General features: G+C 44.2%; 1 protein-coding gene across 1 annotated transcript; it reads left to right on the plus strand.

Moving 5' to 3' along the window:
- Positions 1-502: 502 nt before the first annotated feature.
- ahr1a (aryl hydrocarbon receptor 1a) lies at positions 503-27,202 on the plus strand. The gene is made up of 12 exons (XM_036965551.1): positions 503-1,063; positions 1,480-1,664; positions 5,703-5,794; positions 11,071-11,160; positions 15,799-15,913; positions 18,517-18,644; positions 19,654-19,856; positions 20,595-20,704; positions 23,932-24,073; positions 24,281-24,727; positions 24,847-25,945; positions 26,436-27,202. Exons 1-12 carry the CDS (start codon positions 1,026-1,028, stop codon positions 26,592-26,594), a joined length of 2,808 nt encoding a protein of 935 aa, XP_036821446.1. The 5' UTR covers positions 503-1,025; the 3' UTR covers positions 26,595-27,202.

A 27,202-nucleotide genomic window follows, 5' to 3' on the forward strand; every position in this document is an offset into this window, starting at 1 on the left:
AGTAATTCCCAAGTAATTTACCCTGAATTAGAGATCACCATTCTCCACCAAGACTGCTTCTGTATACACACTTCTTCCTAATAATGCTCTTCATTTAACTGGTGAGGTCTGCAGTATGTTCACAAACTAGGACCTATTTTGCTTTGCTGACCCAAAAATACAGTAGGCTGTTTTTAAAATCTAAGAGTTGCTATAAGGATAAATACATTTACATAATTTAGCAGAAGCTCTTATGCAAAGAAATGTACAGTAGTGAGTGCATGGGACTCGAACCCACAACCCTGGGGTTGCAAACACCATGCTCTACCAATTGACCCACACGGGACCTCATGCAAAGCATTATATTAAATCTACCTGAATTATTGAACCCTGCCTCTCCCATGTGTTCTACAATTGCAGTAGCTACAGTAATGAACTTTCAATTGGTTTTTAAGACTTCCCATCCATCTCGTCTAGACCGAAGGGTGTAAACAACGCAATGGTAGTCACTTTGCGATTGGCTGGGATAAGCGTGTGCGTACCCGGTGGGTGGAGCTAAAGGGGGTGTGAAAGAAATGACCACAAATGTCCAATTTCGGCAGTTTGCATGACGTTTGTTGTAGCTATGAAATTCTCGCGTGGCTAATGTTCGGGGAATATATTCCGATTTGATTTATAGTCCATCCGCGTTTGGCAAGGAAGCTCGCAACGGCTCAGTGTTGGCAATTTATCATCTTTCTCTTCTTTGAACTTTTCCACTTTCTCTAGCTAAATTAGGTTGTTAATATATGTAGCAAACATCTCTTTCTTTTCGCTTAATAATGCAGGTATGCATTTAACTGGCTATATCGTTTTGTAGTATGCATGAAAATGCATCTTACTGACCATGTTTTGGTTTGATTGTCAGCTAGCTAACATGATGCATGTTATTTAGCTAGCCTAGCAGAAGCAGGGATTTGACTGCGTACCCTGTCCTGTCAGCTAGCTAGTTGTCTTTCTAGTGCGCTTGGCATTCCATAGTACACATTGGAAAAAATAGCACCAACATGTATGCAAGTCGCAAGAGGAAAAAGCCCCAGAGAAGGTACAGTCACGTTAGCTAACTGATCGCCGCTACAACAGCATAGCCAGCTAGTTAGGGGTTGTAGACAACGTTTATGTCACTACTAGTCTAGTGCATGTTAAGTATACCACATCAGTGTACAGAATTAGGATGTCTTGTGAGTGACAGTTCAATTGTAGTACTGTTATTATGTTCATGGAATAGGGTTGACTGACACTCCCTAGTCTGATTTGTATGAGGTCTGAATGAGGTACAGAAAGAAGCATGTTTCAACCTTGGACAATGATACTTCTTTATGATATTTCTTTCTGTGGACTCCATGAGTTGCATTCATTCACACTTTCGTAAACATACAGTATCTACCATTTAGGCTACATAACAAGACCGAGGAATATCATCATATGAGACATTGATGGCAGACATTCTCCTCCTCGTAGTGTGAAGCCACCTCCAGAAGGAGCCAAATCAAACCCTTCCAAGAGGCACCGGGAACGCCTGAATGGGGAGTTGGACAGGCTGGCCAGTCTGCTTCCTTACCCCCAGGATGTCATCTCCAAGCTGGACAAACTGACCATCCTCAGGCTTTGTGTCAGCTACCTGCGTGCCAAGAGCTTCTTCAATGGTAAGGCATGATCATAACACACCCTATTGTCCATATTTAGGGTTGGATTATGTAAAGATATTATCGCTATGGATCTGACTGTCTGATTTATTTTAATTTTTAAAACTTTTATTTAACTAGGCAAGTCAGTTAAGAACAAATTCTTATTTATGATGACGGCCTAGGAACAGTGGGTTAACTGCCTTTTTCAGGGGCAGAACCACATATTTTTACCTTGTCAGCTCAGGGATTCGATCTAGCAGCTGGCCCAACGCTCTAACCACTAGGCTACCTGCTGCCCTGATCAACTATATCAGTCACTATCAACTACTGAGGTGTCTGGAAGGCAGTGGCTAGATCTCTCGCTCTCTCTCGCTTGTCGCTCTCTCTCTCAAGAAAGGGAGGACTCTCTGAAATAACAGGATGCCATCAGGGTGTGTGAAATCCTGTGGAAAGTAACATATAAATGTGTAATCTTGTGATCTGTCTTAGCGGAAGTGCTGCAACAATAGATAGTTTTCTAGCATTAACCACATACATTATTAAAGGGTTCTGAGGGATCTGCCAAGGGAAACCTGTGACCACATCCTCCCCCTTGCAAGACATTATGTTTGCATCTCAAATGGCACCCTATTCGGGTCAAAAGTAGTGAACTATATAGGGTAAAAGGTGCTGTTTGGGATGCAGACTAGGCTGTTTGGACTCTAAGAAAGTAGGACTGTGACGATACCCGTATTGCAGTATTTTTTTCCATGGCAAAAATGAAAACTCGAAGTAAACTCTTTGGTCCTTTTAAAACCTGCTGTATGTAAAGTATTGTGGCTATAGCTTGGAAAATAGATACATGTCACTCTGGATGACAACATAATGATGTTTGTTTCCAACATTAAGGCTTTGTTTTGTTTCCTTGCCATGATACTAACGAATATTGCGATACTGGTATCGTCCCGGTTCGAGTATCCATCCTCGGGACCCGCACTCGGCTGTTTGGCCCCCCAGTCGGCTGTTTGGACCCCCACTCGGCTGTTTGGACCCCCACTCGGCTGTTTGGACCCCCACTCGGCTGTTTGGACCTCCACTCGGCTGTTTGGACCTCCACTCGGCTGTTTGGACCTCCACTCGGCTGTTAAAAACAAACTGAAATATCACATTTACATAATTATTCAGACCTTTGTACTTTGTTGAAGCAACTTTGGCAGCCTCTAGTCTTCTTGACACTACAAGATTGGCACACTGATATTTGGGGAGTTTCACCCATTCTTCTCTATAGATTCTCTCAAGCTCTGTCAGGTTGGATGGGTAGCGTCGCTGCACAGCTATTTTCAAGTCTTTTCAGAGATGTTTGATCGTGTTCAAGTCCGGACTCTGGCTGTGCCACTCAAGGACATTCAGAGACGTGTCCCAAAGCCACTCCTGCGTTGTCTTGACTGTGTGCTTAGGGTCATTGTCCTGTTGGAAGGTACAGCTTCGCCCCAGTCTGAGATCCTGAGTGCTCTGGAGCAGGTTTTCATCAAGGATCTCTCTATACTTTGCTCCGTTCATCTTTCCCTCGATCCTGACTAGTCTGCCACTGAAAAACATCCCCACAGCATGATGCTGCCACCACCATGTTTCACCGTAGGGATGGTGCCAGGTTTCCTCCAGACGTGACGCTTGGCATTCAGGCCAGAGATTTCAATCTTGGTTTCATCAGACCAGAGAATCTTGTTTCCCATGGTCTGAGAGTCTTTAGGTGCTGTATACGGGGTATTTGGAAATAGCCACGGGATGCTTTTTCTATACCGACAATACAGATTAAACTATTTATTTGAAGTGTTTCAATACATTTTAATATTTGTAGCAAATGTTTTTTATGAAATGCCTGCAGTCAACGTGTGCAATACCTTAGGAGATGAAGCAGATTGTGTTCTTCATTTCACCTGTCACATTATTGTACATTATGATGCTTACCGTAGTTCCCCAGAACAGTTGAGACTGTCACATTATGAAGCTCACCGTAGTTCCCCAGAACAGTTGAGACAGTCACATTATGAAGCTCACCGTAGTTCCCCAGAACAGTTGAGCCTGTCACATTATGAAGCTCACCGTAGTTCCCCAGAACAGTTGAGACTGTCACATTATGAAGCTCACCGTAGTTCCCCAGAACAGTTGAGCCTGTCACATTATGAAGCTCACCGTAGTTCCCCAGAACAGTTGAGACAGTCACATTATGAAGCTCACCGTAGTTCCCCAGAACAGTTGAGCCTGTCACATTATGAAGCTCACCGTAGTTCCCCAGAACAGTTGAGACAGTCACATTATGAAGCTCACCGTAGTTCCCCAGAACAGTTGAGCCTGTCACATTATTGTACATTATGAAGCTCACTGTAGTTCCCCAGAACAGTTGAGTCAGTCACATTATGAAGCTCACCGTAGTTCCCCAGAACAGTTGAGCCTTTCACATTATGAAGCTCACCGTAGTTCCCCAGAACAGTTGAGCCTGTCACATTATGAAGCTCACCGTAGTTCCCCAGAACAGTTGAGACAGTCACATTATGAAGCTCACCGTAGTTCCCCAGAACAGTTGAGACAGTCACGTGTTTGTTTGTAAATGGCACAACAGGAGAAAACGGGAGCAGGTGAGTCCAGCTGTGTGTTGACATGAACCTGTTTTATATTGAAAGTCAATAGAGTGATCAGGGACGTGCAACTATAGCTTTCCTTCACAGGAAAAACATTAATGCAACACATTCGGCAGAAAATAGCTTCATTTTCATCAGATGGCAGCAGAAATGCCACCAAGTACATGAGCTTACAATGAAAAAGCAAGGTATTTTTTGCAAAAACTATGCATAGCCATCATATTTCTAATATTTATCATATAAAGAATGTAGCCAGCTACATTTCCTAATGTTTTGTTTAAAGTTAATCTGGCATTTTTAAGGTGGAAAATGGCTGGCTACATTGAGAAAAGTACCGGAGAACAGTAGCAACACATCAGTCCGAGTGCTGTCTGCTGATAGAATGATGGAGAACAGTAGCTACACATCAGTCAGTGCTGTCTGCTGATAGAATGCCCATTCCTGAATTCTCATCTGAGTGGAGAAGTGCAACTGAAGCACGAAATGAGTCTAATGCAGAGCAGAAATTACAATAAGATCCATTTTACATCTGCATTTACAGAACGTGGGAAGATCTTTCTAAAGACTTTTCAAAATTCTGTGTAAACGTGACCCCGAAGTTTAACTTGCTACTTAATCTAAGTGGCTGAATTAATAAGGTGAATTTTTCATCATATTGTTTTAGCTTTCTGCCATGTTTGAGAAGTCAAAGTCCTTTGAATGAGTTATCTGTACAGCTGGCACTGCTATCTTTTCATTTCCTTGCGTTTTTTTTTCTCCTCCGTTCTCAGCCTTCTTCTCCTACCCCCTATTCTCCGAGCAGAGCAGGCAGGTCCGTTGCCCTAGCGACTCCAGACTCCACACAGACACAGCATGTAGCCTACACATGCTGCTCCAGAGCCTGTACCGTTCTTCCTTCAGACAAGCATGTGTCAAAACTTTGTTCATTTGCACAATGTCTCTCGTTCACAATCACTTGGAAATGTCAAAATTCCATTCGGTAGTTCCTACCTATGTATGTGTAACTTTATGAGATGGATTGCCTGTCTTTGCAACTTTGAGTTCCCTATCCACGTTCTACTGGCACAACTCTCCTACTGTAGCTAGGCTATAGGGCCCGACCAGCACAGTTAGGGTCTGTTCTCTTAATCACACTGAAACATAAGGCATCTCACTGCACCATCTATCTGAAGATGATTTGCCGTTGCCTAGCCTATATGGCTACCACAGTACACACAAATAGAATACAATTTTTGGTTGATTTAAAATGCCCATCAAATTCTCTTCCACAGGAACAACTAGTACCATTAGCGGTGTGCACATTAGGTCTATCTCACATTATTGTGAATGGGTCTGTAGTGATGCACTGTAACTGGCTCCTCTGCATTCCTTCAGTGTGTGATGGAAATCCTCTATGGGACAGCAACCTTAATCTTGATTTTATTGTATTGTGTTGCAGTGACCCTACAATCCACAGCCTCCCAGCGCCCAGAGAGTAATGTTCTGAAGAAGAAAGAACTTCACGTTCCAGAGGGAGAGCTCTTACTACAGGTTAGTGGGGTCTATTCAGTAGCCACCCTGTCTGTTACTACAGGTTAGTGGGCTCTATTCAGTAGTTACCCTGTCTGTTACTACAGGTTAGTGGGGTCTATTCAGTAGCCACCCTGTCTGTTACTACAGGTTAGCGGGGTCTATTCAGTAGCCACCCTGTCTGTTACTACAGGTTAGTGGGGTCTATTCAGTAGTTACCCTGTCTGTTACTACAGGTTAGTGGGGTCTATTCAGTAGCCACCCTGTCTGTTACTACAGGTTAGTGGGGTCTATTCAGTAGCCACCCTGTCTGTTACTACAGGTTAGTGGGGTCTATTCAGTAGTTACCCTGTCTGTTACTACAGGTTAGTGGGGTCTATTCAGTAGTTACCCTGTCTGTTACTACAGGTTAGTGGGGTCTATTCAGTGGCCACCCTGTCTGTTACTACAGGTTAGTGGGGTCTATTCAGTAGCCACTCTGTCTGTTACTACAGGTTAGTGGGGTCTATTCAGTAGCCACCCTGTGTTACTACAGGTTAGTGGGGTATATTCAGTAGCCACCCTGTGTTACTACAGGTTAGTGGGGGTCTATTCAGTAGCCACCCTGTCTGTTACTACAGGTTAGTGGGGTCTATTCAGTAGTTACCCTGTCTGTTACTACAGGTTAGTGGGGTCTATTCAGTAGTTACCCTGTCTGTTACTACAGGTTAGTGGGGTCTATTCAGTAGCCACCCTGTCTGTTACTACAGGTTAGTGGGGTCTATTCAGTAGCCACCCTGTCTGTTACTACAGGTTAGTGGGGTCTATTCAGTAGCCACCCTGTCTGTTACTACAGGTTAGTGGGGTCTATTCAGTAGCCACCCTGTCTGTTACTACAGGTTAGTGGGGTCTATTCAGTAGCCACCCTGTCTGTTACTACAGGTTAGTGGGGTCTATTCAGTAGTTACCCTGTCTGTTACTACAGGTTAGTGGGGTCTATTCAGTAGTTACCCTGTCTGTTACTACAGGTTAGTGGGGTCTATTCAGTGGCCACCCTGTCTGTTACTACAGGTTAGTGGGGTCTATTCAGTAGCCACTCTGTCTGTTACTACAGGTTAGTGGGGTCTATTCAGTAGCCACCCTGTGTTACTACAGGTTAGTGGGGTATATTCAGTAGCCACCCTGTGTTACTACAGGTTAGTGGGGGTCTATTCAGTAGCCACCCTGTCTGTTACTACAGGTTAGTGGGGTCTATTCAGTAGTTACCCTGTCTGTTACTACAGGTTAGTGGGGTCTATTCAGTAGCCACCCTGTCTGTTACTACAGGTTAGTGGGGTCTATTCAGTAGCCACCCTGTCTGTTACTACAGGTTAGTGGGGTCTATTCAGTAGCCACCCTGTCTGTTACTACAGGTTAGTGGGGTCTATTCAGTAGCCACCCTGTCTGTTACTACAGGTTAGTGGGGTCTATTCAGTAGCCACCCTGTCTGTTACTACAGGTTAGTGGGGTCTATTCAGTAGCCACCCTGTCTGTTACTACAGGTTAGTGGGGTCTATTCAGTAGTTACCCTGTCTGTTACTACAGGTTAGTGGGGGTCTATTCAGTAGCCACCCTGTCTGTTACTACAGGTTAGTGGGGTCTATTCAGTAGCCACCCTGTCTGTTACTACAGGTTAGTGGGGTCTATTCAGTAGCCACCCTGTCTGTTACTACAGGTTAGTGGGGTCTATTCAGTAGCCACCCTGTCTGTTACTACAGGTTAGTGGGGTCTATTCAGTAGTTACCCTGTCTGTTACTACAGGTTAGTGGGGTCTATTCAGTAGCCACCCTGTCTGTTACTACAGGTTAGTGGGGTCTATTCAGTAGCCACCCTGTCTGTTACTACAGGTTAGTGGGGTCTATTCAGTAGCCACCCTGTCTGTTACTACAGGTTAGTGGGGTCTATTCAGTAGCCACCCTGTCTGTTACTACAGGTTAGTGGGGTCTATTCAGTAGTTACCCTGTCTGTTACTACAGGTTAGTGGGGTCTATTCAGTAGTTACCCTGTCTGTTACTACAGGTTAGTGGGGTCTATTCAGTAGCCACCCTGTCTGTTACTACAGGTTAGTGGGGTCTATTCAGTAGCCACCCTGTCTGTTACTACAGGTTAGTGGGGGTCTATTCAGTAGCCACCCTGTCTGTTACTACAGGTTAATGGGGGTCTATTCAGTAGCCACCCTGTCTGTTACTACAGGTTAGTGGGGTCTATTCAGTAGCCACTCTGTCTGTTTCTACAGGTTAGTGGGGTCTATTCAGTAGCCACCCTGTGTTACTACAGGTTAGTGGGGTCTATTCAGTAGTTACCCTGTCTGTTACTACAGGTTAGTGGGGTCTATTCAGTAGCCACTCTGTCTGTTACTACAGGTTAGTGGGGTCTATTCAGTAGCCACCCTGTGTTACTACAGGTTAGTGGGGTCTATTCAGTAGCCACCCTGTCTGTTACTACAGGTTAGTGGGGTCTATTCAGTAGCCACCCTGTCTGTTACTACAGGTTAGTGGGGTCTGTTCAGGATCCACCCTGTCTGTTACTACAGGTTAGTGGGGTCTATTCAGTAGCCACCCTGTCTGTTACTACAGGTTAGTGGGGTCTATTCAGTAGCCACCCTGTCTGTTACTACAGGTTAGTGGGGTCTATTCAGTAGCCACCCTGTCTGTTACTACAGGTTAGTGGGGTCTATTCAGTAGCCACCCTGTCTGTTACTACAGGTTAGTGGGGTCTATTCAGTAGCCACCCTGTCTGTTACTACTGGTTAGTGGGGTCTATTCAGTAGCCACCCTGTCTGTTACTACAGGTTAGTGGGGTCTATTCAGTAGCCACCCTGTCTGTTACTACAGGTTAGTGGGGTCTATTCAGTAGCCACCCTGTCTGTTACTACAGGTTAGTGGGGTCTATTCAGTAGCCACCCTGTCTGTTACTACAGGTTAGTGGGGTCTATTCAGTAGCCACCCTGTCTGTTACTACTGGTTAGTGGGGTCTATTCAGTAGCCACCCTGTCTGTTACTACTGGTTAGTGGGGTCTATTCAGTAGCCACCCTGTCTGTTACTACAGGTTAGTGGGGTCTATTCAGTAGCCACCCTGTCTGTTACTACAGGTTAGTGGGGTCTATTCAGTAGCCACCCTGTCTGTTACTACAGGTTAGTGGGGTCTATTCAGTAGCCACCCTGTCTGTTACTACAGGTTAGTGGGGTCTATTCAGTAGCCACCCTGTCTGTTACTACAGGTTAGTGGGGGTCTATTCAGTAGCCACCCTGTCTGTTACTACAGGTTAGTGGGGGTCTATTCAGTAGCCACCCTGTCTGTTACTACAGGTTAGTGGGGGTCTATTCAGTAGCCACCCTGTCTGTTACTACAGGTTAGTGGGGGTCTATTCAGTAGCCACCCTGTCTGTTACTACAGGTTAGTGGGGGTCTATTCAGTAGCCACCCTGTCTGTTACTACAGGTTAGTGGGGGTCTATTCAGTAGCCACCCTGTCTGTTACTACAGGTTAGTGGGGTCTATTCAGTAGCCACCCTGTCTGTTACTACAGGTTGGTGGGGGTCTATTCAGTAGCCACCCTGTCTGTTACCATAGCACTCCAGGGCCTGTATTCATAAGGTAAGTACTTTATTAATCCCACACAGGGTACATTTGATTGCACCAGCCAATACATACCCTAATAAAACACAACAAAGGACAAACCGATATTAAAAGCAGCTCATATTTTTGTCGTCTCAGAGTAGGAGTGCTGATCTAGGATCAGTTTGTCCTTTTTTTTTTTAGATCTTAATGAGTAAGCTTACATTAACAGTTCGGACCTGATCCTTTACATTGGAAAGTTATTGGTTTAAGTTGAGATGAACTGCAGTTGAACCACACCATGCAGGGCCATGTGGCATGTTAGCTTTTTCTGTCCAAATAATTCCAGAGTTAATCATATACTGTTGCGTGTCTGATCCTTGAACTGTCTGATCTTTGAACTGACTCTACATGGAATAGGGTAGATACAAACACAATGCCTGCTTCCCAAATGGAACCTGTATAGTGCACTACTTTTGACCAAATGCACCCTATTCCTTAAAACAATATTTTTAAATGTTGATTTTATTTTTTCAAACAATACAAAACATACCCATACAAACGACAACATCACACAAACATGGACTATAACACACCTGCCGAGACAGACCCACACACCCCCATCTCCAGCGCCCGCATCACTATCCGCCACGTGGCCTCAAACTGCACCATTTTGTTTCTCTGAGTCGCCCACACACTTTCAACATTTAGATAATAAATAATTTGACCTTTCCATTGTGTTAACAACAGAGGATTGGTTGATTTTCCTGCTTTTAAGCATGTTTTTTTCCAGATGAATGGTGAGGGTGCAGTGTGAGAACCCATGGGTTCTCACTGCACCCTCATATGCCATGACAGACAGGCATATTAAAATACATTTACATTGTTATTCTTCTGACAGACAACATTCTAACTCCGCCCATAACTTTAGTCTTTAGAACATTCCCAGAAAGCAGGGATTATTGAGTCATACTTTTTGACCAAATGTATTGCAATACATAGGGAATAGGGTGCCATTTGGGACACATACAAAACTCTATAGGCCTTTCAGTTCCTTTGACATTTTGCTGTTTGCTGTTTATAGCTGTAGGCCTACTTCATATGACCACATGTAGTCTAGATGTGTGTAAACATGTATACTAAACACATATATAAAGGCAACAATTTCAAAGATTTTACTGAGTTACAGTTCATATAAGGAAATCGGTCAACGGAAATAAATTCATTAGGCCCTAATCTATGGATTTCACATGACTGGACAGGGGTGGAGCTGTGGGTGGGCCTGGGATCGTCCAAGTGGGTGGGACTTACTGCCAAATTCTCTAAAACGACGTTGCAGGCAGCTTATGGTAGAGAAATGAACATTCAATGATCTGGCAACAGCTCAAGTGGACATTCCTGCAGTCAGCATGCCAATTACACGCTCCCTCAACTTGATACATCTGTGGCATTGTGTTGTGTGACAAAACTGCACCTTTTTAAAGTGGACTTTTATTGTCCCCAGCAGAAGGTGCACCTGTGTAATGATGCTGTTTAATCTGCTTCTTGATATGCCACACTTGTCAGGTGGATGGATTATCTTGGCACAGGAGAAATGCTCACTAACAGGGATGATTTTATTTCAGCTCATGAAACATAGGATCATCACTTTACATGTTGCGTTTATATTTTTGTTCAGTGTATAACGATATACTAATCCGTTCTATTCCACTCTCCTCTCAGGTGTTGAATGGCTTTGTTCTGGTTATCACGGCTGGTGGCACAATCTTCTATGCATCCTCCACCATCCAGGACTACCTGGGCTTTCACCAGGTAAAGGCTCTTTAACCTCTCTACAACTGGGCTTTCACCAGGTAAAGGCTCTCTTAACCTCTCTACAACTGGGCTTTCACCAGGTAAAGGCTCTTTAACCTCTCTACAACTGGGCTTTCACCAGGTAAAGGGCCTCTTTTTAGTCTGGTTGACACCAGCTCTGAGTCTTCCTGAGACTGGAATGGCTGCTTTGATGTGTCGGCACGAAGGATCAATAGTGAAGGGTTGGATATCCCCATTTCAAATTGAATGAATCATGATCTGTTATTTTTTACATAGGACCACCTTCAGCTTCCAGCCAGCCCTTCCGGGATAAGCAAAAACACACTGTAGCTAGCACAAACCTTCGTAGTTTGGACATCGTTTGCCGCTAACATGATGAATAGGGTGCATAAAACATCACACACATTTTCCAAACGTTATTAAAACCCTTCTACACTAAAATGAGTGACATATAGAGAACTGCAACTTGTTAAACGTTACGATCTTGTAGCTAGCAAGCAGCAACTAACGTTAGCTAGCATTGTTCAGCCCATAGAAACACAGACAGCTAATAAGTTTAGCTTGCTGGCTATCAAATCAAAATCTGCCAGCTAATCAAATGTATGTTTTATTTCAAATGTAACTAATTCGCTAATTATAGGCTGAACATTTCCTTAACCCACTAAAGTTATTAATTTTCCTTCTTGGATGTCTTCGATTTACTTAGAATGCATGTAAGATTCACATTGCCCTACTATCTAGCTAGCTAACTACTACTGTACTACCCATGTTCAGTTCTGGCAAGTTTCCTCCCTGCCTCCTAATTTTGCATGAACATGAACTACCCTAAACATTAATAGATTACCAAGATCAGACTACAGCAAGTATGACCAGGAAAACCAAAAGAGAGATTAATCCTCTTTCATCAAGTCAGCCTAGAATGTCTAATGTAACAATTACTACTGTAAAGATAAAACAGAGAGCATGTACAACATTTACTACTGTAAAATGAATGCATGTGCAACATTTACTACTGTAAAAACGATTGCATGTGCAACATTTACTACTGTAAAAATAAACCAGAGTGCATGTACACTTCCCTTTATTTGACAGGGTTATATAATGCATGAAGCAAACATGGAATGAATTTGAAATGTGAAGGTGTAAACTCAGTGAAAATGTAGAGTGAAGGTGTATTTCATTCCTCTCTGTACTCTGGTGCAGTGGAACAATTCTTGTTCAGGCTGATTCTGAGGGAAACACAGAAACCAACTGCAATTGGACCATAGAACAAATATGGCTCAGCTTGCTTTATGAAGGGTGCTTCATCTAGTATGCACCTGTAATTAAAAAATTATTCACACCTTATATGTCATCACTTTGTTGATAGTTTGTCATCACTTTCAGTCAATCATTTGGAATGAAAAGGTCTAGGTAGCCTAGCCAGCCAGTGCATTTGTGGCACACCTCATATGTCAGTGTTAGTTCTGACTGTGATAAAAAGTAGGCTATAGATTCTTAATTCTCATCCTCATTCAAAATAAATAGTTATTGAAGCACATTTGATTACTATGCTAGTAGTTCTTGCATTAAACAATGTTATGTATGGAGTTTCCATAGTTTAATCTAGTAAAAGTACTTTCTGTAATGCCTCTGTCGTAGAAATTCTACACAGGGTCACCCAAAGTCAATCTTAAATTAATAATTTGTTATTATTAGCACTGGTTCCAACCAACTCAATGCATCAAGTACACATGTCGATCAGGAGCTCTTCCGGGACAGTCCCGTTAGTTCTCTTATATACTGCTGACAAGTTATATTTGCATGATTTAGCTTATTCATCATTCATAATTAATTAATCATTAACGTTTGCTTCATTCATGTGACCGAACAATACCTCATGAGGCTTCTTCTCTCTAGGCTGAGACTTTGAAACTGAGATATTGGGGCGAACTGCCAAATTGCACATTTGTAGATCCTGATATTGAGGATTTGTTCAATCATTCACTAGCATGAACACAGAAATTGGTTATTAGAAGAGCACAAACATAAAATGCTCCATCACATTCCCTCTTACCTGTCAATCTTTGATGATTATCATTATATTTTAAGGTAAGCATTATATTATAGCTTCTCTCAAAAGGTACTGTACTTCTGTTAAAGGGAAATGCACACAAAACCAGACACTTTATCATTTAAAACCCTTCATTCTGGGTTATACAATCTAATTAGTATGGTAATACTATCATCATAATAGAGGTTATACTGCTATTAACAGGAGTGAATTTATATAAAATACACACACATGCACAGCAAGTTAAATAACACAATTAGGCAAACTAAGAAAAAAAACATATGAAGCAGCCCATTTGGTCATTTGGGATCCACAACTTCCCAACAGGGATTCCAACCAAGTTGCAGGCGTCCACTCTGTGGGGAATTATTCTTAGCAACAGTGGCAATGTATTTGGTGAGATCAGTCATATTAGAAGAGTGATCTGGGACAAAAGTACAACTTTCATCATCAATGATTACACATGTGCCCCCTTTACCTGCCAAAAGATAGTCAAAAGCCTCTCTGTTTGGCAGAGCCAATTTACACAATTCTTTTAGCATCTATGTTTCTAGAGATCTCCAGAATTTGGTCTAGGGCACATCCATATTGAATTTCACAGGGAAGAGAGAGCACACGTTATAACAATTTCACACCAACCTTGATATGAATGAGATTAGGGCAAGATTAGCCCAAACTACAATCTAGTGGCTCATCACATTTTCTGGGCATAGCTTTGTCTCTAGAAGCCTTTCCAAATCATAATTAGAACTATTGATAAATTATCCAGCACACATTTATAATGACAGTCCCCCCTTAGTGCTTCACGTTGGTTCTCTCACTCAAATTTGAAGAACCTCAATTCAGCACACACCTATACAGGTAGAATTTACATTGACACAGTATATTCATCTTATATTTCTAGCATTAACTTTTTTTCATCACAGCCTTCATTTGTGGTAATGACAGATTATCTCAATGCAGTTCTAGTGTAAAGTACTATACATTTGCCGTGTGCAGACCTCCACAATCAACCTGATACCCCAAATAAACAATTTAGGATAACCCTAAATTAATTACGGGCACGGTTGACTCCACCCCCTCCCCCTCGACACTCATTCTTGTGGCGTTTCCGTTTGTCCTCCCAATGGCACATGTTCAAAATGGATGGCCCTTGATAATGTCCCCATTTCTCTCACCTGAGCCGCCACTGTTCTTTCCAGTCCATTATGTCTTGTCCATTTTCCTACCAGTACTCCTGCAGCATGAGAGAAGTTTGGACGGGATCTCTCCATGATCACTCCACGTGGACACATGTTGCACTCCTGAGAAAATTGCATGAGAGAAAAGGCAGTTGATAGTTTTTACTGGATGCTGGGTACAGGTTGCTGGCTCGGACTCAGGTTTCAGGTGGTGAAGGACCATAGTGAACGCCATTGTTGCCATTACTTCAGCCGGTTAGTGGGGGTGAGATTCACTTTGTTCTCGGCCTAATTATACCTTCTATGCATCTAGATACCATCTGTGGTCACCTTCACCATAACCTCGAGAGAGGACCGACCAGAACAACAGTTTAGTTTAGGGCATATCTGATTCCGGAAATCCAGACAAATTACTCACTGTATGACAAATTAATACTACTACCAATATTCTTATTAATTTTTATTTTTTTCACCTTTATTTAACCAGGTAGGCCAGTTGAGAACAAGTTCTCATTTACAACTGCGACCTGGCCAAGATAAAGCAAAGCAGTGCGACAAAAACAGTTACACATGGGATAAACAAACGTACAGTCAATAACACAATAGCAAAATCTGTATACAGTATGTGCAGATGAAGTAGGCAGGTAAGACAATAAATAGGCCAATAGTGGCGAAGTAATTACAATTTGGCATATTTACACTGGAGTGATATGTGCAGATGAGGAATAAAAATCAATGTGCAGTCATGTGAATCACATGTGCAGTCATGTGAATTAAATATATTTGCATATTTACCAAAGGGCCCCAGGGGACTGGTAATTCCCCCTTTGGACACATGACTCACATCATGATTCATGCAGCAAAAAAAAATGACAACACTGCATGTTAAATACAAATTAAATTATAATTACAACCCTTGATAACTCCACAAGGAAATAATTGTATCCCATAAGGTAATGGTCAAATAGACTAGAGAAAGGTGTCCCTCATTCAGGGGCAGCGCTCTCTCTCTCTCCTTCTCGTGTTCCGAATCGCACACAGGAATGTTGATAAATTATAAACCTCTTCCTAATTCTCTAGTGTTTACGTAGCCCATTTTAAATCTCAACCAATGTCTCTAGTCTTTCTAATGAGGGTGATCAGGCCTCACCAGAAAGTCAGAACAGAGAACAGAGGTCAGAGGTCAGAGGTCAATCAACCCCATTAAGTGAGTGTTTCTTTCCCTGTACCTCAGACATTACTTCAAGATATTTCAATCATTTCAAACATTTTGTGTGTCAGGTTTACAATGGGATTTACATTTATTGTATTGTCTAGCAACATTAATGTCCATGTTTGCATTGTTTTCTTGTAGTTTACTAGACTTGTATTTTGATGATGGTGGATGTTTTTGCTTCTCAGTCAGACGTCGTCCATCAGAGTGTTTATGACGTCATTCATATGGAGGACCGAGCAGAGTTACAGAGACAGCTCCACTGGGCCCTGAACACCCCTAACACCGGACAGCTGGTCTCAGGTAACCTCCAACCCCACTCTCACCCCTGACACCGGACAGCTGGTCTCAGGTAACCTCCAACCCCACTCTCACCCCTGACACCGGACAGCTGGTCTCAGGTAACCTCCAACCCCACTCTCACCCCTGACACTGGACAGCTGGTCTCAGGTAACCTCCAACCCCACTCTCACGCCTGACCCTGGACAGCTGGTCTCAGGTAACCTCCAACCCCACTCTCACCCCTGACACTGGACATCTGGTCTCAGGTAACCTCCAACCCCACTCTCACCCCTGACACTGGACAGCTGGTCTCAGGTAACCTCCAACCCCACCCTCATCCCTGACACTGGACAGCTGGTCTCAGGTAACCCCACCTTCATCCCTGACACTGGACAGCTGGTCTCAGGTAACCTCCAACCCCACTCTCACGCCTGACACTGGACAGCTGGTCTCAGGTAACCTCCAATCCCACCCTCATCCCTGACACTGGACAGCTGGTCTCAGGTAACCCCACCCTCATCCCTGACACTGGACAGCTGGTCTCAGGTAACCTCCAACCCCACTCTCACGCCTGACACTGGATAGCTGGTCTCAGGTAACCTCCAACCCCACCCTCATCCCTGACACTGGACAGTGGTCTCAGGTAACCTCCAACCCCCGTCTCATCCCTGACACTGGACAGTGGTCTCAGGTAACCTCCAACCCCCCTCTCATCCCTGACACTGGACAGCTGGTCTCAGGTAACCTCCAACCCCACCCTCATCCCTGACACTGGACAGCTGGTCTCAGCTATCCTCCAACCCCACCCTCACACTGGACAGCTGGTCTCAGGTAACCTCCAACCCCACTCTCACCCCTGACACTGGACAGCTGGTCTCAGGTAACCTCCAACCCCACCCTCATCCCTGACACTGGACAGCTGGTCTCAGGTAACCTCCAACCCCACCTTCACACTGGACAGCTGGTCTCAGGTAACCTCCAACCGCACTCTCACCCCTGACACTGGACAGCTGGTCTCAGGTAACCTCCAACCCCACCCTCATCCCTGACACTGGACAGCTGGTCTCAGGTAACCTCCAACCCCACCCTCACACTGGACAGCTGGTCTCAGGTAACCTCCAATCCCACCCTCACACTGGACAGCTGGTCTCAGGTAAAGCTGCATTTTTCCCCTGCGCTGGAATGAGTTTTTCACCACACAGACAGCCGACATGCAATTTGTACCAGCACGTCTGTTTTTTATAGGCTATCACTCTCCAATCCACACTGTCTAATCTATCTTGCCCCAGATCTTATATTAATTGAGCTCCCCCTGCGTTGGCAGGTTCCTTCATTATATATATTAGTCCTAGGGTGTCTGCTACCTAATGTTCTAATATGACATGAAGTCCAGCAGCTCCATGTATGCTGGTGAAGCACAGGGAAACATGGTATCTACTAGGAAGTGAAGAGCGCCACAAAAGGAAATAACCTCCTTGAATGTACAGTATCTCTGCTGTGTCAGCCAGGAATGAAGGCCTAGATGTTCTAGTCCATCCAACTGGTCTATTGCAGTCGACTGGTCGATCTAGAAACCTGTCCAAGTAGATCGCCAAACATTTCTGTATAAAGCCCAACAATAAAGCCTTGCATTCCTATTTTTGTATTACTTTTACAATGATTGTTTTAGGTGCACTTGATTCAGCTGTCCTGCACGCCGGGTCGTTGAAGTGTTCCCATTTTGTCCCATTTCATGTGTCTGAAGGTACAAACTCCACCTACCTGGCAGGTCCGGATAGCAAATCAAGTGCATCTATAGGCCTACCGCTGGCCAATCAGATATCTCAGATCACTGTGTCACAGCTTCCACGAGCCCACAGTGAAGTTGATCGTCGACTACTGTGAGATTTCAAAACTACTGCGAGAAACAAACTCATGACTAGAGAGACTGTCAACAAATACAGTGAAGAGATGCTGTTTTTATGAGAGTTCATGTTTAAGATTTTATTCAGCATCGTCAACACTTTTTTTCAACACTTTTATAAAGCCATAAAACACCCTCTACCTATCCACTCGGCTTGTGTCTTTCTAAAATCGAGGAGTATTTCACATTCTCTGGTCATACGAGTAACAACGTTGTTTCCATGGGGAGAACCATATTTTTTTTGTACGGGTCCTTTGCCCTACTCGTGTTACACTGATCATAGAGGACTGGTGGTTTACTATCTTTGATATTATCCAGTCTGTCACTGTATTCTCTCTCCATATCGTATTGTGGAGCAGTGTTTCACCTTGCATCCTGAGAGGCGGTTTAGCACCTTGGACCAGAAGTGGCACCTGGCTGGGGTGAGCCTGACCTAGGCCCAGCCCTGGATAAGAAACTCTTACCTAGCATTATGTCTTTCCTCAGTAGGAAATGGCTAATGACATGTGGCATAACATTCTGGTTTGTAGTGTGGGGACGAGACTGTTAACAGTCCCCTCCGGGTGAGGTTTGCAGCTCGGGGTGAGGGCTGCTGCGAAGAGTTAGTCTACTATATGAAGATACTATTTTCTCTAGACATCCTGTAATTCACTATTATAGATATAGTATGCTGTATTTGTAATTTTATGACCCCCCCCCCCCACCCCTCTGGCCTTTGAAGATTCAGCCTCGCCACAGGCTGTCACAGCCTACAAGCCAGAGGCACTCCCACCAGAGAATTCCACCTTCCTGGAACGCAACTTTGTCTGCAGGTTAAGATGTCTCCTGGACAACTCCACTGGCTTCCTAGTAAGTTCGTGGAGGAAATCTCTGCCATTTCTGGAAAATCTAGGGAATTTTAGGGAAGGATTTTTCAACCCTAATCATTTAAAATAATTATTTTAAAAGATTACTTGTGAACAGTGTGTACTAGAGCGCAATGGAAATCAACTCTTATCTCCCGCTGATACTCTTGAGATTGTAATTGCATTATGACAGCCACTGAAGTCACTTTCTTTGAGGATGAGTGGTGTGTCAGGAAGGGGTTAAATATGTGTTGTCCTGAAGTGGGGGAATCAGTGTGAGGCTTCTCCAATTCCCCTTTGAGTTCAGGAAAGGGTGGGGCCAAAGACTGCTTATCCAGACCAGGAAGTTTTCCTACAGATAGCGTTTGCAGTCGAGCTTTGAGAACACAAAAATATTCTCTACTTTTTTGGATTGTTTTTGCATTTCTCTACAGTTTTGTGAATGTCAAGTTATAATCACTGAATAATTAGATTTAGCTGGAATTGGAAATTGTTTTCTTATTACATAAACTCAGTATTGTAGCTCCAGCACCACCTCAACATCAATATATGTGAAAACGGCGTGTTTCTATGTTCTGTAGTAAAAAAGTCAGGAAGATGTGTTTCCAATGACAACCAATTCATAGACAATTAGGAGGCAATTAGTAGGTAATGCCTCCTCATAATTGGTTAAAATCACATGATGTGCACCGATGATGTCATTGGAAACACTTATCTTCCTCCATATTTTTTACTACAGTACATAGAAAGATGCCATTTTCACATATGTTGATGATGAATAGGAAGTTGAACATTTGTGAAATGTCCCTTTAAGGTGCTACCAGTTGCATGGAGAAAAGTGTACTCAATAAAAAGAGCTCCAGCTCATTGATAATCTTGACGCTCCTTCCAACAGTTTAATGGGATCTTATTTAACCAATGTTCCTGTCTGAATCGACCGTCATCAGGATGGAATAGGGGGCCATTTGGGACACAGCCCTGACTATGTTTAATGGCTATTCTGCGTTCTCCAGGCCCTGAACATCCAGGGGCGTCTAAAGTTCCTCCATGGCCAGAGCGATAGGACAAAGGAGGGCAAGGCCATCCCGCCTCAGCTGGCTCTGTTCGCCCTGGCCTCTCCCTTACAGCCCCCCACCATCCTGGAGATCCGCACCAAGAACTTCATCTTCAAGACCAAGCACAAGCTGGACTTCACCCCCATTGCCTGCGACGCCAAGTGAGTGACGATAACAGTAGTGGGCCTGTCTAGTGGACCTGTCTAGTGGGCCTGTCTAGTGGGCCTGCCTAGTGGGGCTTACTGCTGCTAAGCACCAACAATACACAGGGAACATGACCACTTCACTACAATATTTTACATTGAATTCAAAGCTTGCCGTCTGAATGGTAAATCATTTTATTGTTCACCTGCCCAGGTACTGGAGTTGTGAACGAGCTATTGAGCTAAATCTAGTACAATGCATCACGTGTCTTGTGAGATGTATGTTTTAATTGTATGTGGTCCCTGTCAAATAAACCTAATAATTCAAATCATTTATACATTTTAAGAGGAACCATCAGCGCAATCTCATCATATTTGAGATTATAAACTGGGTGGTTCGAGCCTTGAATGCTGATTGGCTGAAAGCCGTGGTATATCAGTATACCGTATACCACGGGTGTGACGAAACATATATTTTTAATGCTCTAATTACATTGGTAACCACTTTATAATAGCAATAAGGCACATTGGAGGTTTGTGGTATATGGCCAATATACCACGGCTACACTCCGCTTTGCGTTGTGCTTAAGAACAGCCCTTAGACGTGGTATATTGGCCACATACCACACCCTCTTGTGCCTTAATGATTAATTATGCTTTTAGATCACAAGTGTGATCTATTCAGAAGTAGGGAGGAGACATGTTTTGATCATGTTTTCATTGTGCTTCCTGTGTTTTTCCTGTCCTCCTGTACAGAGGGAAGATGGTGCTGGGTTACACTGAGGCTGAGCTGTGCAACCATGGCTCAGGATACCAGTTCATCCATGCTGCTGACATGCTGCACTGTGCTGAGAACCACATGAGGAGTAAGACTGCTCTCCTGCTGCACACAGTCCTATCATGTAGTGTAGTTCATGGAGACTGACAGACCGAGATCAAAAACGTGCGGGTCACATTTCAAACGCACAGTGTACTGCATGTTGAGTTGCACATTCTACATGTTGAGTAGTTCATTCTACATGTTGAGTTGCACATTCTACATGTTGAGTTGCACATTCTACAGCCAGTGTCCCTGAGGGGACTTTCTGAACAGATTCATTCCTGCAACTTCTAAAAAATGAATGGTGTTTTAAGATATGACAAGACAAGACCACACTTTATTAATCCCTGAAGGCAATTTTGATTGAAATTAGATTTAGACTTTTAGTGACACGCAGAGGTGTGAACGTTTAAACATTCAAACTTTTATACAAAGTTGGGATCCTTAATGTTATGAAAAATCCTAGGTTTTTTTTGCTAAAATCGGTGCAGTTAAAATGATATTTTCAGTTTTATAGCCTAACTAAACGATATGCTATAAATGCCTGTGGAAAGTTGTGTAATTTTAAATAAAACCTTAGGCTACTTTGGTGAATTTGCGAAACATGCAAGACAAGACATCATTTTTGCCTGCCCCCTCCCCTTCGTGCTGGCTCGTCTGCTCTTTATTAATGATGGGAGTGTGTGTTCAGTCTTCGGTCTGTTGTGTGTAATATATCCTAGCCTATTCATTGGTGATAGGTACGGCTGGGTGATATGGCCAAAATATCATATCAGGCAAAAAACTATTATATTGACGATAATTTGTTTTTGAATAATACCCTAGGGTGGCAACACATACATTCTAAGTGATTTCAATGGGTCTCCATTCTGATTGTTCAATGCTGATACTGTTCAATTCAACTTCAACCAAAACAATTATTGAACTGTTGGAATCATGGAAATAGAAGGATTATTCTAATTCTATAGTTGGAATATAATAGTGGGCCATTTGACTTCAGTGTTTGACATAACTACGAATGAAAATGCCAGGGAAGAGTTATTGTGACAGGGTAGGAACTGTTGATAAGTGTTTCCTAGGGGACTATAATCCTATAATCTTTGGCTACATTGAATGTTCTCTCTTAGCTACTTCATGTAGCTAACATATTCTTGCTTCGTGTATTCCTCTGATTTAGACAGCATGTTGATTTAGGTCTACACCATCACTGGTATTATCAGGCTGTATAGCTAATTACGTTTGCTCTGACTCAGTACATGTATTAGCTAGCTAGCGATTAGCATTAGCGGCTAACAGGATTTAGGCCCAACTTGCTAAGAAAAGACAACCAGCTGTTTTCAGATGTAAGAAACACAAATCAATAGTGTAATTGTAGAACGCTAGTAAAATTATATTAAGAAGCAAGGTGAAAACAGCATCATTTTCATTAACATTGTTGCATGTGCTGCATTGCCCATGCAATGCATGGTGCAGGCCTAGGTCTGTCTGGAAAGCAGCATGGAAAGAGTGGATAGAGATGACTCAAGTAGCGAAGTAAACTATAAAAACGGACGTTACACAAGGTGTACCACATTTAACAAACCAAACATTCAAATACCGTTATAGAAGGTAAAGTAAAAACCCAAACCGGTCCCTGCATCAATGCCTGTGTATCGTCAAATACGGTATAGCGCCCAGCCCTAGTGATATGCCCTGCTTTGCTGAAGTTACGAAACATTGCAAGCCAAGAAATGGCAAGATACAGCATTCCATTAACGTAAACTCACCCCATTCCGTACAAATGTGCGCAACCGCAACATTCAAACGAGGCTACAAAGAAAACTAATGGGACTGTGTTTGACGTCAAAATCAGGGATGTGAACTAAGTTTCTATTCAAGCGTTGATCGACATGGTAATGGCTCTACTATTGGGAGAAAAGTTGAAAAAACAGACGTCTAGACGTGTCATGTCATAACGTACAGCACTCTTAAAGCTACTATTTCGGTCTTATAGTCTCTCTCCACCAGGTGTAGCACTTCTATCATCCTTTAAAAACAAGAAATGGACAGTGACGGGATAAGGGGGGGTACCTAGTCATTTTTTGAGTCTTCACTGCAAGCGATCACGTCTCTCAAAAAACTGTTTACTTCTGAACATCACTTTAGCACTGCCCTAAACTTGATTCAAATTCGACACAAACCTTCAAATAGGTATGTAATGACACATGATATAAACTCTTTATAGTGTTTTTTTTTGTTTGTTTTTTTTAGATTTTAGAGGCGATAAGGTGATAAGTTGATAAAGTAAAAAAAAGCAATTTTCCCACACGACATCTCTCCTTCTCACTATCACGCATTAGTTTCGCTTCCCCACCCTCTATTTTTTAAAAGACCCAACGGGGCTCATTGCCTGCTTGAATTATGCAGAAACGGGCAATGTTTAGGTCATGTAATTGATTCTGTTGGAAAGGGAGAAATTGTGCTTTACAATGGTATTGACATTACAGTTGATCTGGAAGTATTACCTTTATTGGGGCGCTAAAATAAGGGCAATTGTACGGACCAAGGCGATGTACGAGTTTACGTTACGAGATACAGCTTTTGATTACAGATAGATAGGCCTAGTGCGTGTTTCTGACTGTTTGCCTGGTGGCCGACCTGCCTATAATGTGCGCCTCCTCTCTCTTTGCCCTCGCTAGCTCTCTATGAAAGATGCCAGTGTTTGTGTTCTCAGAAGTTTGGCAACTAATAATTCTCCTCCGTTCCAAAAATACTGAATCTTAGGGGTCGATTCTTAGTGCAATCTAATCTTAACACTCAGAAACAGGAGTCGGCAGCGGGAGTCGTTGTGCAAGGAGTCGAGGAATCTATTATTTTGTAGTCGACTCTCCACCACTACTTCATTGTCGTTAACTTTTGAAAAATGGCTGAGAAAGGCAAGCGACAGCAGCGAAGTCCCGTTAAATGAGAAGTAAATGGCAACTTTGGAATTGAGGTACAGGAATTGTAGTACCGGTGCAATGCTACAGCATCTGAAAGGGATGCACCGTGAGACCCAAACCGTTGCTGGCAGCTGCATTGTCAATTCACATGAAACGTTATGAATTTTCTGTATCTTTGTTACAGAAACAGCAAGGAGAAAATTCTGTTTAAATGTCAGCTTTTTTTTTCACCGTATGCCACATCCCTAGTGACTTTTGGTGATGTTTTTAGTTAATTAGTTAAACTGCATGAATGTGTCCTATACACATTTCTGCTGTGTAACCTGGTCAATGTGTGTGTTTCCATGCCCAGTGATAAAGACCGGAGAGAGTGGGATGACAGTATTCAGGCTGCTGACCAAGCTGACAGGCTGGGTGTGGGTGCAGGCTAACGCCAGACTGGTCTACAAGAACGGACGGCCTCAGTGTATCATCGCATCCCAAAGAGTCCTCACGTACGTCTCGGCACGCACACACACAACCTCATTGTTTAATGTCATTCCATTGGGGCGGCAAGTAGCCTAGTGGTTAAGAGCGTTGGGCCAGTAACCAAAAGGTTGCTGGTTGGAATCCTTAAGTGCAAAGCACTTAACCCTAATTTCTCCTGTAAGTCACTCTGGATAAGAGCGTCTGCTAAATGACTAAAATGTACTTGTTTTTAGTGATGAAGAGGGAGAGGACAACCTAAGGAAGCGGAGCCTCCAGCTGCCTTTCAGTTACACCACTGGGGAGGCTCTTCTCTACAACACCAGCTTCCCCAAGACTCTGGTAACAGGGGACTCCTTAGCAGGCGACACCACCAGCCCTGCAGGAAATATCACCAACAACAACCAGGATGGAACCCTGGACCCTGACTCACTGCTGGGCTCTCTGCTGAAACAGGACAAGTCCATCTACTGCTGCTCCCCTCACACTCAGAACGAGCTCCAACTCCCTCTCCAACTCCAGGAGGAGGTGGCAGGGGTTCCACAGGGGGATTGTGGGGGCATCTTCTCCAGCAGCTGGCAGGAGGGCAGCATCCGCTCTCTGTCGGAGAGTGTCCTCTTCAAGCAGGAGCCGTTGGGGGTCGGGGGTGGCGGGGGGATGGACGGCTTCTCATCGGAGGACAGGTAACTGATCACTTAATATTTATCTTATGTGTATCTGTGTGGTTGCTACTGTTTATGTAACCTTGACTGCACTACACATTTCCCAATTGTGACTATAAAGATATTGATTTGATTGACAGAGACAGGGATTTGTGGAGCTTCATGATGAACCTGGGCATCAGTAGGGAGGATCTGGAGCTGTTCCAGCAGGATGAGATGTTCCTTGATGTGGATCTGGACACTGGCCGAGACGACCTCCTTCCTGACCTGACAGACGAGATTCTCTCCTACGTACAGGAGTCTCTGAGGAAGAGGTCGGACTGGGGTCAGACTGTATTCTCTTGCAGGGGGGCTAAGTTAGGGGAACAGGACTATAGCTGCCCTACCACGCTGTTACACCAACCATCTATGGAACAATCACAAACCCCACATCTACATTCTACTACAGTTCCGTTACACCAACCATCAACCTCACGACCACATTCTTCTACAGTGCCTCAGTGTCAGTCACAGATACAGCCACCACAGCTGCCTGTAGTCCATCCCCTATCAGTTCACCACTATCGGCCTCCTCCCCACTACCCACAGCAGCCAATACCGCAGCAGTGTTTACACACACAGCCCCACCCACAGGCAACACAGCAGCAGCAACAGAGCCATCTAAATGGACAGGTATTGCCAAACCAACAGCAGCAGCAGCTGTGTAACAGACTGAAGCACATGCAGGTGACTGGGACGGGTTCAATAACACAAAGACAGAACGACATCACCAAGCAGCAGCAGCAGATTCCTCCATTGTTCAATGTGGAGCAGCCAGGGGGGCTCCAGACTCACCACGGCCACCCCCAGCATGGGCACCTCTGCCTGGGGGAAGCTTCCCTGGGCCTCCCCTACAGGAACCAGCTGAACACTTTGTCTGTTAGCAGCTCTTCAGTGCTCTCCTCCTATGTACCCACCACGGGCCTCCAGAGCCAGGGGGTGGACGGAGACCTCATGCCCCAGAATTTTGAGGAGTTGCTGGGCAGCCTGGAGTCCAGTGGTCCCCGAGGGACAGAGGATGGTAGGGGAGCGCTCCAGTGGAGTGTGGTGGAGGCCCTGGGTGTGTTCCAGCAGCAGAGGCACCTCCCTGACGGCCTGGCTCAGTCTCAGGCCACCAGCCAGGGCTGCGCTCAGCATGCCTATCCCCTGGCTATGGGGCTCAGCCAGGTCAATAGAGCAGAGTGGCCATTCACCACACAGGTAAGAAAGGTGACACTAACCTGGGTAGTGTTCATTAGGCGTCAAACAGGTAAAGGGGGTCCTACCTGAACTTGTCTAATAAAAATGATAATAAATACAAAATTGTGCCCCATGGAACAAGATCAAATGTATTTATAAAGTCCTTTTTTTACATCAGCAGATGTCACAAAGTGCTTATTCAGAAACCCAGCCTTAAACCACAGACAGCAAGCAATGCAGATGTAGCAGCACCGGGACTAGGGCCCTGAACTAATTATGTAAAATGTTAGACCTATGCGCTTTACTTCCTCTAGCTATATGCTCATCATATGAACGTTGAATACCAATGGCACATACTTACCTGCGTATCAGATTTACCAAGGGAATGAGACTTTAGAAACAGAAGGTCATTATCATTTGATCATTGAAAGCCAGTGGGTATTTACACATCAAGGCAATTTAGACCAGAAAAGGGAGGCTTAGCTAAGTCGGCCATTTTCCTCTGTTCCAGTTCCAGAACGGGAGCCTGAAGGAGGCTGGTCCAGCCCCTGGCCCTGTACCCAACCCTGGGTCCTCCAGGGGGGCAGACCATGGACATGCAGCAGCGAAGCAGCCAATTCACCAGCCCCCTCCTCCCTCTGCTGACCTCCCTCTGAGTGGATTTATGTGAGACTGAAGGCCCTCCTCCCTGGAGGCTCCAGAGCCAGACATTCCAAGGCCAGCCAGCTGCCCCGGTCCCCCGGAGGGAGCAGAGCCCTGACTGACGACAGCGCCACACAACAGAGGCTAGAGGGATAAGGATCCTCCTGTCTGGCACCCAGCTGCACATGGCTCCCCTGCGACCACTGACTGTTTCCCAAATCGGCCCTTGTCAAAAGTAGTGCACTATATAGGGGATAGGGTGCAATTTGGGCTGCTGTCTTAAACAGGAACCAGGGCATGTCTGGGAGTATGGAGGACTTGGACTGGAGGGGTCCCGTGTGGATCATTTTGTTAGAGCTTGGCACTTGCAACGCCGGGGTTGTGGGTTTGATTCCCATGGGGGACCAGTATGAAAATGTATGCACTCACAACTATAAGTCGCTCTGGATCAGAGCATTTGCTAAAATAATCGAATGTAAAAGTGAGATTCAGATCCAGAGAGACGTGTCTGAACGTCAGACAGCAGGCAGAGGGACAGTCCGAGACAGAGAGATTGTGACAGACAGACGGAGGGAGACCAGAGGAAGTGGATAATCAATCAAATTTATTTATATAGCCCTTCTTACATCAGCTGAT

This window comes from Oncorhynchus mykiss, chromosome 3 (genome assembly GCF_013265735.2).
Source record: "Oncorhynchus mykiss isolate Arlee chromosome 3, USDA_OmykA_1.1, whole genome shotgun sequence".
NCBI lineage: Eukaryota > Metazoa > Chordata > Actinopteri > Salmoniformes > Salmonidae > Oncorhynchus > Oncorhynchus mykiss.